This window comes from Schistocerca nitens, chromosome 2, assembly GCF_023898315.1.
Source record: "Schistocerca nitens isolate TAMUIC-IGC-003100 chromosome 2, iqSchNite1.1, whole genome shotgun sequence".
In the NCBI taxonomy this organism is placed as follows: domain Eukaryota; kingdom Metazoa; phylum Arthropoda; class Insecta; order Orthoptera; family Acrididae; genus Schistocerca; species Schistocerca nitens.
In genome coordinates, this window is record NC_064615.1 from 993,234,236 (window position 1) to 993,246,736 (window position 12,501).

General features: G+C 39.3%; 1 protein-coding gene across 1 annotated transcript in view; it reads right to left on the reverse strand.

Annotated features, from left to right (window-relative positions):
- Positions 1-12,501, reverse strand: part of LOC126235493 (uncharacterized) — a 177,559-nt gene that overhangs the window by 47,148 nt on the left and 117,910 nt on the right. The window contains exons 13-14 of the mRNA XM_049944212.1: positions 10,249-10,403; positions 599-704 (exon numbers count right to left, since the gene is read on the reverse strand). Coding sequence (XP_049800169.1) covers positions 599-704; positions 10,249-10,403 — 261 coding nt within the window. The remainder of the gene's footprint in view (positions 1-598; positions 705-10,248; positions 10,404-12,501) is intronic.

Consider the following 12,501-nt stretch of genomic DNA (forward strand, 5'->3'; position numbering starts at 1 on the left):
TAAGAAATTTTTTTGGTAGGTTGTCTACACCTGTAACATAAGGCACACCTGCCAATAATGCTACAAACCATAGGAATGTGCTCAGCCTGCTACACTTTCAGTTCCCAACATGGCTTCACCTGTAGAATGGGCCCATGTTAATGAATTTCTTTTCTGGCTGGGAGAGGATTCACATTATACCCTGACCAAAATAACTTTATGTTGTGTTTGAAAAAGAGTAGATTTTATATCAAGTTCGTAATATGTTTTTAATGTCATGCCACCTGTGGCAAAATGTCAACAGTGAAATACAACACACAGGTGGCATTATCTGCTACCAACGGGGGAAAAAAACATTATTATACTCATATCGACAGAAAAGCTTTTCACATACACAAAAAATAAATAAATTGCTTAGCATAATTTTGAAAGTCTTTCACACACACACACACACACACACACACACACACAGGCAACAAAATTCTTATAATTTCATAAATAAAAATCTTGTCAAAATTAATAAACAGGAATATAATCAGTAACAAACCTTCAAATTAGTCTGGAATGCACAAGAATAACAACAAATATTATCAAAAGTAAAAATGAAAGTTCTACTTACTTTCTTTTCTTCTTGCCCCAGTCACTCTCTTCACTTTCAGAGTCTTGCCACATACGACGACTCTTTTTACGCTTGGGGACATCGCTATCCTCACTATCATCATTAACTGTAAAAGCAAACACTGTGATGATGACAGTTACAGTGGACGGATATAGGAATCACAGGCCACAAATAAAACAAAACTTGCAAATAATAATAATAATAATAAAGTATCTAAAACTGAGTGAGGAAAGCCACAATTCCTCATTGCTGCACTTGTCCTCCCTTCCTCTGACTGTGATCGCTCTCTCTCTCTCTCTCTCTCTCTCTCTCTCTCTCTCTCTCACACACACACACACACACACACACACACACACACACACACACTGTATGTTAACAGCATCACTATATCTTACAAGCAAAGATTAACATCCTAGTAGGTAACAGAAACTATTATTTGAAACAAAGGAGACTATACAGACATATGTCTTATTGTGAATTGTTTCCAAAGCTGAACACACATAATGTAAGTTGGGTATATTGCTAGTAACACTACACTTTATCTACAGAACAAAACTGCTTGTATATTCTGAAAAAATTCTTAGCTTAACTTACTAGATGATATTACATTGGGCAGATTAAAAACGACATACTTCCAACATGATGGAGCTGCTAAATTTTCTCCCACACATCAACTCCACTTTTTCCAATGGCTCGATTGGTCATACTATTGTCTGACCACCTATATCTCCTGACCCAACAGTGTTAGTATTTTTAAGGGTTGGATGAAGATACAAGTATACAGCAGAAAAATGGATAAAAGAGGCAAATTTCTAGGTTGGTCCTGGACTTTGTTACTCTCATGGATGAACATAGATATACACTAACTGTAAGACAATTGATAAGACAGGTTCCTGTAATAGTATAAAGTGCAGAGAAGTTCATAGTAGACTTTGGAAAAATTACTGAGAGTTTTTGTACATTTACTGAAATTGTGAAAATATATTATGAATTGTAAATTTGTAACAGGACACATAACAACTTGACATGAAACTTCCTGGCAGATTAAATCTGTGTGCTGGACCGAGACCCGAACTCAGGACCTTTGCCTTTTGCAGGCAAGTGCTCTACCAACTGAGCTACCCAAACATGCCTCTCCTACCCTCCATTTTTATTCTGGAAACAACTTGACAAATTGGGTGGTCAGTATTTACCTTCACGAGGTGCAGCTCCCAAGACAGGAGATACAAACATGGGAAAATATACAGGGTGGTCCATTGATAGTGACCGGGGCACATATCTTACGAAATAAGCATCAAACGAAAAAACTACAAAGAACAAAACTCGTCTAGCTTGAAGGGGGAAACCAGAGGGCGCTATGGTTGGCCCGCTTGATGGTGCTGCCATAGGTCAAACTAATATCAACTGCATGTTTGTTAAATAGGGACCCTCATTTTTTATTACATATTCGTGTAGTATGTAAAGAAATATGAATGTTTTAGTTGAACCATTTTTTTCGCTTTGTGATAGATGGCCCTGTAATAGTCACAAACGTATAAGTACGTGGTATCACGTAACATTCTGCCAGTGTGGACGGTATTTGCTTTGTGATACATTACCCGTGTTAAAATGGACCATTTATCAATTGCGGAAAAGGTCGATATCATGTTGATGTATGGCTATTGTGATCAAAATGCCCAACGGGCGTGTGCTATGTATGCTGCTCGGTATCCTGGATGACATCATCCAAGTGTCCAGACCGATCGCCGGATAGTTACGTTATTTAAGGAAATAGGAAGTGTTCAGCTACATGTGAAATGACAACCACGACCTGCAACAAATGATGATGCCCAGGTGTTTTAGCTGCTGTCGTGGCTAATCCGCACATCAGTAGCAGACAAATTGCATGAGAATCAGGAATCTCAAAAACGTCGGTGTTGAGAATGCTACATCAACATCGATTGTACCTGTACCATATTTCTATGCACCAGGAATTGCATGGTGACGACTTTGATCATCATGTACAGTTCTCACACTGGGCACAAGAGAAATTACGGGAAGATGACAGATTTTTTTGCACGAGTTCTATTTAGCGACGAAGTGTCATTCACCAACAGTGGTATCGTAAACAAGCATAATATGCACTACTGGGCAACGGAAAATCCATGATGGCTGCGACAAGTGGAACATCAGCGAACTTGGCGGGTTAATGTATGGTGCGGCAATATGGGAGGAAGGATAACACTGTTCTACAAAAAAAACCTTTTTTTCTATTTCTGATAAAAAGTATTGTGATCCTAGTTGTAATTTTAGTGCTGAATTGAAAACTGTTTTTGGTTTTTTTTCTGTCAGGGATAGTTTATGAGTAATCGCAATTTTATTTCTCTTTTCAGTTTCTGATATAGTGCAGCAAACGTGAGGTGAAATTCGACAAACAAATGCACATCTTTATGATGTTATAAGTTCATCACATTAATGGAGGGTGGGATCTAACATATAACACAGTAACCTTTGTGTATACACTTTGAAGCATTTATTTGACATGAGAAATTACAGAAAATTGACAAACAATGAGCCACTGCCTTGTAATGCACATCACTTTTTTCTCTTGTATTATGAATCTTTCTTCTCTCGAATGATATTCCAGCAATAACCTGCTAACATAGAAGGTACCCATTTCCCTTCATAGTGCCTTTCTATGATAGAAATGTCTTTATGGAATCTTTCCGCATGTTCATCCGATACGTCACTACAACTCTCTGTGAAGTAGTCCAGATGAGAGTCCATCATATGTACCTTTCAAAGACATATTGCACCCCAAATCCTGATATGCTTTGATCATATCCTTCACCATTGCTTTGTAGTTAGTAGCTCTTCTTCTTCCGAGGAAGTTTTCCGACATCATCTTGAAACAGTCCCATGCGGTTTTTTATCAGTTAAACATGCTTCAAAATTTGCATCTTTCTGCAGCTCTCTGATTTGTGGGTCCACAAATACACCTTCCTTTATTTTTGCAGCTGAAAGACGGGGTAATTTGGTAGCTAGATATACAAACCCACAGCCTGTTGGATCCATGGCCTTCACGAATTGTTTCATCAGGCCAAGTTTGATGCGAAGCGGTGGAAGTAGTATATATTCAGGAGCTACCAGACTTTCACGTTGTACATTCTTTTCGCCAACTTTCCCTCTTCGCCTAGGCCATTTCTTTTTCACGTAGTGAGAATTTTGGTCTCGACTATCCCACTCGCAAAGAAAACAGGCATACTTTGTGTAGCCTTGTTGCATTCCCAGTTCCATAGCAATTACCTTGAAATCTGCACATATTTTCCATTTGTGTTCATTGTATTTTAATGAATTTAGTATCCTTTGTACGAATTCGTAATTCTCTTTTGTCAAACTAGCGTAAGATACTGGAACAGATGGTATTTTATTTCCGTTATGGAGCAAAACACCCTTCAGACTTGTTTTCGATGCATCTATGAAAAGTCTCCTCTCATGTGAAATATAAGTGAAGTTCAGCACTTTCATCAGGCCAGCAACGTCATTGCAAAATGTCAGTGCTTCGTCAGTTGAAAAATAAGAAATAAAGGCATGTTCTCTGTGCCTGAACACACTGATTTTAGTACTTTGGTGCAGTAGATTATACTCTTGTAATCTTGAACCAAGCAGCAGCGCCTTTTGTTTACTTAGTCCTAGATCACGTACTAAATCATTTAAATCTGCCTGTGTTAACAAATGTGGCGATGACTCACGTGTGCAGTGATATAAAGAATCATCATCTGTGTTTTTTTCGGTACTACCTATTTCACTGTCACTCAGAATTTGACCTCGAGCTCTTAAAGGTACTGGAAGGTTGTTGGAATGCTGAACTGGCATTCTCGCTGAAGGCAGATCTGGGTAAACAATGTGCCTCTTCGACTTTTTGCTTGTGAAACCCTGAATTTTTGTTAGACAGAAATAACAATCAGTAACATCGTCCTTAGGCTCCCTCCACACCATGGGAACAGCAAACAACGCCACATTCTCTTTACCTTTCCACCACTGAATTAGTTTGCAGTAACATGTAGCACAACAGAAATGTGGTGCCCATTCTTTATCTTGGTCTCCTACCTCTACTCCAAAGTAATGTTTGTACGTTTTCTTTATGACTGAAGAAATTTTCTTCCTATTTCTGGCAAAAGTGAACGTCCCACAGATGTAGCAGAAGTTTTCCGGCTTATATCGACATCCACAATGACATGGCATTTCTGCAAATTTAAAAATACCACTTTGGTAATATACCTGTATTAAATTAATAGTAGGGAACTAGAGGAACGCTGATGTGTAAAAACAAGCAGTCGTTTTACCTTCAGCACCAGGCTCAATCAGTTTACACACAGGAACTAAAAAATTCAACTGTGCTCAGAAATATGACAGACAGTCACTTGTCAGCCAAAACACCCACTTGTTAAGACTGACACAAATTGCGGCTAACACCACTGTTGTAAACCCGATGCAACTGCCCGTAGGAGGCATGAAGCTTCACTGCCGAGGCAGCGACCGGCTGTCGCCGTTCGAGTTAATGACATGTTTCAGGTGGTCTTAATGACATAGGTGTGGCAGCGGTAACCTAATGATGTCTGATTCTTCCCACCTGCTTTTGCACAAGAAATTATCACGTTCTATCACTACTGGATGCAGCAACATAACAGTATTTCTCTATAACGTCTCTGTGTTTGCCATGAATTGTGAATATACATATATATATGTATTACATAAAAAGTATCCCTGACAACGATATTTTGTTTACATATTTGAATTTCCCACGGTAAAATTGTCCAGAAGCACATACTTTAATATCAGAAATAGAACCCATGTCGAACAGTGTAATTGGTCCCCATTTTATCGATGGAAATATAAATGGTGCAACGTATGCTGATTTCCTTCATAATGTTCTACCGATGTTACTACAAGATGTTTCACTGCATGACAGAATGGCGATGTACTTCCAACCTGATGGATGTCCGGCACATAGCTCGAGTGCGGTTGAAGCAGAATTGAATAGCATATTTCATGACAGGTGGATTGGTCGTTGAAGCACCATACCATGGCCGCACGTTCACCGGATCTGACGTCCCCGGATATCTTTCTGTGGGGAAAGTTGAAGGATATTTGCTATCGTGATCCACTGACAACGCCTAACATGAGCCAGCGCACTGTCAATGCATGTGCAAACATGATGGAAGGCGAACAACTCGCTATTGAGAGGAATGTCGTTACATGTATTGTCAAATGCATTGAAGTTGATGGACATCATTTTGAGCATTTATTGCATTAATGTGGTGTTGCTGTGGTCTTCAGCCCAGAGACTGGTCTGATGCATCTCTCCATGCTACCCTATCCTGTGCAAGCTATTCATCTCCCAGTACCTACTGCAACCTACATCCTTCTGAATCTGTTTAGTGTATTCATCTCTTGCTCTCCCTCTACGATTTTTACCCTCCACTCTGCCCTCCAATACTAAATTGGTGATTCCTTGATGCCTCAGAACATGTCCTACCAACCGATCCCTTCTTCTAGTCAAGTTGTGCTGCATACTTCTCTTCTCTCCAATCCTATTCAATACCTCCTCATTAGTTATATGATCTACCCATCTAATCTTCAGCATTCTTCTGTAGCACCACATTTCAAAAGCTTCTATTTTCTTCTTGTCCAAACTAGTTATCGTTCATGTTTCACTTCCATACATGGCTACGCTCCATACAAATACTTTCTGAAACGACTTCCTGACACTTAAATCTATACTCGGTGTTAACAAATTTCTCTTCTTCAGAAACGATTTCCTTGCCATTGCCAGTCTACATTTTATATCCTCATTACTTCGACCATCATCAGTTATGTTGCTCCCCAAATAGCAAAACTCCTTTACTACTTTAAGTGTCTCATTTCCTAATCTAATTCCCTCAGCATCCCCCGACTTAATTCGACTACATTCCATTATCCTCGTTTTGCTTTTGTTGATGTTCATCTTATATCATCCTTTCAAGACACTATCCATTCCGTTCAACTGCTCTTCCAAGTCCTTTGCTGTCTCTAACAGAATTACAATGTCATCGGCGAACCTCAAAGTTTTTATTTCTTCTCCATGGATTTTAATACCTACTCCGAATTTTTCTATTGTTTCCTTCACAGCTTGCTCAGTATAAAGATTGAATAACATCGGGGAAAGGCTACAACCCTGTCTCACTCCCTTCCCAACCATTGCTTCCCTCTCGTGCCCCTTGACTCTTATAACTGCCATCTGGTCTCTGTAAAAATTATAAATAGCCTTTCGCTCCCTGTATTTTACCCCTGCCACCTTCTGAATTTGAAAGAGAGTATTCCAGTCAACATTGTCAAAAGCTTTCTCTAAGTCTACAAATGCTAGAAACGTAGGTTTGCCTTTCCTTAATCTAGCTTCTAAGATAAGTCATAGGGTCAGTATTGCCTCATGTGTTCCAATATTTCTACGGAATCCAAACTGATCTTCCCCGAAGTCGGCTTATACCAGTTTTTCCATTAGTCTGTAAAGAATTCGCGTTAGTATTTTGCATCCGTGACTTATTAAACTGATAGTTAGGTAATTTTCACATCTATCAGCACCTGCTTTCTTTGGGATTGGAATTATTATATTCTTCTTGAAGTCTGAGGGTATTTCGCCTGTCTCATACATCTTGATCACCAGATGGTAGAGTTTTGTCAGGACTGGCTCTCCCAAGGCCGTCAGTAGTTCTAATGAAATGTTGTCTACTCCCGGGGCCTTGTTTCGACTCGGGTCTTTCAGTGCTCTGTCAAACTCTTCACGCAGTATCGTATCTCCCATTTCATGTTCATCTACATCCTCTTTCACTTCCATAATATTGTCCTCAAGTACATCGCCCTTGTATAGACCCTCTATACACTCCTTCCACCTTTCTGCTTTCCCTTCTTTGCTTAGAACTGGGTTTCCATCTGAGTTCTTGATGTTCATACAAGTGGTTTTCTTTTCTCCAAAGGTCTCTTTAATTTTCCTGTAGGCAGTATCTATCTTACCCCTAGTGAGATAAGCCTCTACATTCTTACATTTGTCCTCTAGCCATCCCTGCTTAGCCATTTTGCACTTCCTGTCGATCTCATTTTTGAGACGTTTGTATTCCTTTTTGCCTGATTCATTTACTGCATTTTTATATTTTCTCCTTTCATCAATTAAATTCAATATTTCTTCTGTTACCCAAGGATTTCTACTAGCAATCGTCTTTTTACCTACTAGATCCTCTGCTGCCTTCACTACTTCATCTCTCAAAGCTACCCATTCTTCTTCTTCTGTATTTCTTTCCCCCATTCCTGTCAATTGTTCCCTTATGCTCTCCCTGAAACTCTGTACAACCTCTGGTTTAGTCAGTTTATTCAGGCCCCATCTCCTTAAATTCCCACCTTTTTGCACTTTCTTCAGTTTTAATCTACAGTTCATAACCAATAGATTGTGGTCAGAGTCCACATCTGCCCCTGGAAATGTCTTACAATTTAAAACCTGGTTCCTAAATCTCTGTCTTATCATTATATAATCTACCTGAAACCTGTCAGTATCTCCAGGCTTCTTCCATGTATACAACCTTCTTTCATGATTCTTGAACCAAGTGTTAGCTATGATTAAGTTGTGCTCTGTGCAAAATTCTACCAGGCGGCTTCCTCTGTCATTTCTTAGCCCCAATCCATATTCACCTATTACGTTTCCTTCTCTCCCTTTTCCTACTACCGAATTCCAGTCACCCATGACAATTAAACTTTCGTTCCCTTCACTATCTGAATAATTTCTTTTATTTCATCATACATTTCTTCAATTTCTTCGTCATCTGCAGAGCTAGTTGGCATATAAACTTGTACTACTGTAGTAGGTGTGGGCTTCGTGTCTATCTTGGCCACAATAATGCGTTCACTATGCTGTTTGTAGTAGCTTACCCGCACTCCTATTTTTTTATTCATTATTAAACCTACTCCTGCTTTACCCCTATTTGATTTTGTAGTTATAACCCAGTATTTACTTGACCAAAAGTCTTGTTCCTCTTGCCAGCGAACTTCATTAATTCCCACTATATCGAACTTTAACCTATCCATATCCCTTTTTAAATTTTCTAACCTACCTGCTCGATTAAGGGATCTGACATTCCACGCTCCGATCCGTAGAATGCCAGTTTTCTTTCTCATGATGACGTCCTCCTGAGTAGTCCCCGCGCGGAGATCCGAATGGGGGGACTATTTTACCTCCGGAATATTTTACCCAAGAGGACGCCATCATCATTTAAACCATACAGTAAAGCTGCATGCCCTCGGGAAAAATTACGGCTGTAGTTTCCCCTTGCTTTCAGCCGTTCGCAGTACCAGCACAGCAAGGCCGTTTTGGTTAGTGTTACAAGGCCAGATCAGTCAATCATCCAGACTGTTGCCCCTGCAACTACTGAAAAGGCTGCTGCCCCTCTTCAGGAACCACACATTTGTCTGGCCTCTCAACAGATACCCCTCCGTTGTGGTTGCACCTACGGCACGGCTATCTGTATCGCTGAGGCACACAAGCCTCCCCACCAACAGCAAAGTCCATGGTTCTTTGGGGGGGATTAATGTGGTATTTACAGGTAATCATGCTGTAACAGCATGCTTTCTCAGAAATGATAAGTTCACAAAGGTACATGTATCACATTGGAACAACCAAAATAAAATGTTCAAACATACCTACATTCTGTATTTTAATTTAAAACCTACCTGTTACCGACTGTTCGTATAAAATTGTGAGCCATATGTTTGTGACTATTACAGCGCCACCTATCGCTAAGCGAAAAAAAGTGGTCCAACTAAAACATTCATATTTCTTTACGTACTACACAAATATGTAATAAGAAATGGGGGTTCCTATTTAAAAAAAGGCAGTTGATATCCATTTGACCTATGGCAGTGCCATCTAGTGGGCCAACCATAGCACCATCTGGTTTCCCCCTTTAAGCTAGACAAGTTTCGTTTTTTGTAGTTTTTTCGTTTGATGCTTATTTCGTGAGTTATTTGGCCCGGTCATCATCAATGGACCATCCTGTATATAAATACAACATATATAAATACAACAACAACAACACATGTACCTTTCAAGAACAAAGTTTCCTTCTTCCGAGATAGAAAGGATGAAATTGTTGGGGGATGTTTTACAGCAGGCCCCAAGCTAAAACCACTTGTTTATCAGCTGACCTAAGCGGTGCACTACTTGACTGGCAGACCTGGTTGGCCCACATGTCTCTTTGTGTATTTAACAAATTTCTTAATCGACCTTTCACTTTTATACAAATACTAATAAGAATACTCAAAAATAAACTACAATATAAAATAATTTCATAATTATTGCAAAGGATTACAATCCTTTATCTCTGGAACTATTTGATAATTAAACATCACTAATTGAGTGTGTATACTATTATGAACAAAGTACATTCACTTGTTCTTTGATTAGTTACTTCCATCTATCTTGTCTGCAAAACACAGATAAAAAAGGATTAGAATTCTGTACAGTTACTTCTCAGATTCCAAAAAAGAAAACAAAAGCACAAATGGTGACAAAATTTACAACAAAAATAATAATAGAGTTTGTGTGCAGTGTATTTGCAATGAGAAAAAAAGAATTAATTTGTACTCACTGAACTCCTTATCAAAGCGAGTGACCCTAGCACGTGAGGATCTGCGAACTGGCTCAGCGTGCCTCTTTCTGGATCTTCCCCTGCGCCCACGCCCGGGTGCCTCGGAATCATCTGATTCATCTGCATCTTCTTCCTCTTCTTCCTCCTCCTCTGAGCTACATATCATTAAACATACAGTTACACACTGACTTCAATATTCCACCTGGCTGCAGTAATCACTTTATGTAACAAAAATAACATGTAAAAGTGTTTGACAATAGTCCAAATGCAGAAAAGAAAACAGTCTTCTTTTCTTCACTCCTCAAGTGGAGCCGACAGAAAAATGAATTATAATTGGAATGAAACACGACAAGTAACATTCCAACAGCTGTCTTGCTAGATAGAGAACATACAATGATGACAAGCAGCAGCAAACAACCACAGCAGCTAAAGATATAACTGTAACCGTACTATATTGAAAGTTGTTGGATTTTTTATGTGATGAGATCACTAGCAAATTATGATTAATCACTTTCTTTTTCTTTTCATATAATGATAAAACCTAGATGCACTATTTTTTTTACATCTCACACCACAGACGCAAACCCAATTGCTGTTGTAACTGTTAATGCAGATATTTTTCTCCTCTCGCCTAGATCAAAATTTTCACACATCTATTATAAACAAGATTTTACAATGGATTATGAACATCAGAACACTAGAAATATAAAAAAAAAAGGTGTACCATAAAAATGTAAAAACCTATCACTTTACCGGAAGAAATGGTTTAACTGACACAGGATGTGAGACATGTTAAACCCAAGCAGTTATACAGTTGCAAGCAGACAGCAATAAAAATCTAGTAGTACATCAGAAAACATGGATTGTGAGGATGAATTGCTTAGAAGATAATTAATATGATACTGCAAAATCATGAGTGAAGTATCACAATGCTATAGCCAAAGAGCTGTGCAGTTGACTGCAGCACTAACAAGAATGAAAATGCTGATGAACCTTCGGACAAGCAACTTATTTGGAGCTAACTAACTAATCCCCCCCCCCTCCCTCTCTCTCTCTCTCTCTCTCTCTCACACACACACACACACACACACACACACACACACACACACACACAGCACAGCACAGAGAGAGAGAGAGAGAGAGAGAGCACTTCATGGTCCTGGCCAGCTATACTGTCTAATTGTTGGAGTCCTGGACTATTCCAGTTCTATCTCAGGCTATGTTACTCTACAAGAGGCAGAGCTACATGTGAAAGCAATCATGTCATGATATATCATCTCTGTGGTAACTTCTACACAGCATTTTATGTAGGTCTGACCAAACCAACTGCCCAACAAAATTAATTGTAGCCACAAGTGAAGTGGATAACCAGTGACAGAATTGTTCTTAAGCACAACATCCTTGGTTTCACTGGTTGCTAATCTGTGTCCCACAACTACCTACTTCATCCCCACCACTGGCAAAACACACACCATTCAAAGCAGGGTCACACGTGAAACAACATGTCATGTGACGTGTATTCACTACATGGCCTTCTACATAAGTGTGACAACCACCAAACTGGCTTAGCGCATGAATGGACACAGACAAACTGTCTGCCTGGGATTACCCAGTGATGGAACATGCCCTACAGCACAATTCCATGGACCTAGGTGTCTACTACATCACATTAGGAATTTGAATCTTTCCACCCAACAACAGTCCTTGCAATTGCACAGATGGAAACTTGTGTGCCAACACATCCTTTCATCCTCCCTTCTGGACTCAACCATTGTTAACCACTACTCTTTCTCCTTTTTTGGCCCTTTACTAATTGTGATTCTTCAATTTCTCCAGGCGTATTTTATGATGAAATTCAGTACATCAGCACACCTGATGATGGCAATGTGGTCGATTGCAGAAATATTGTGTCCTATACACACTCATACCAGGCTGTTCACCCGAGATTTATTTCCTTTACTAATTTATTGCTTTTTCATTTCTAACTTTTTTATTTTTCACATTTTCATTGTTAATCTATTTGTGGTGTAACAACTGTCACAACATTTGAAAGTATTCATTTTATTATTTAAGCAATTTAGAATCACAAAGTGTTCAAAAGTTTGTGTCATATTTTTGTTTCTACTTGTGTTTGGATGGATGCAGCATGTCTGTAAGGTGGGACAACATTGGCAACACACCTCTGCTCTCTGGTAGCTGTTGGTTTGGCAGTTTATTATGAGCTGCAGTGTCCTGGCTTGGAGATGTGTGACG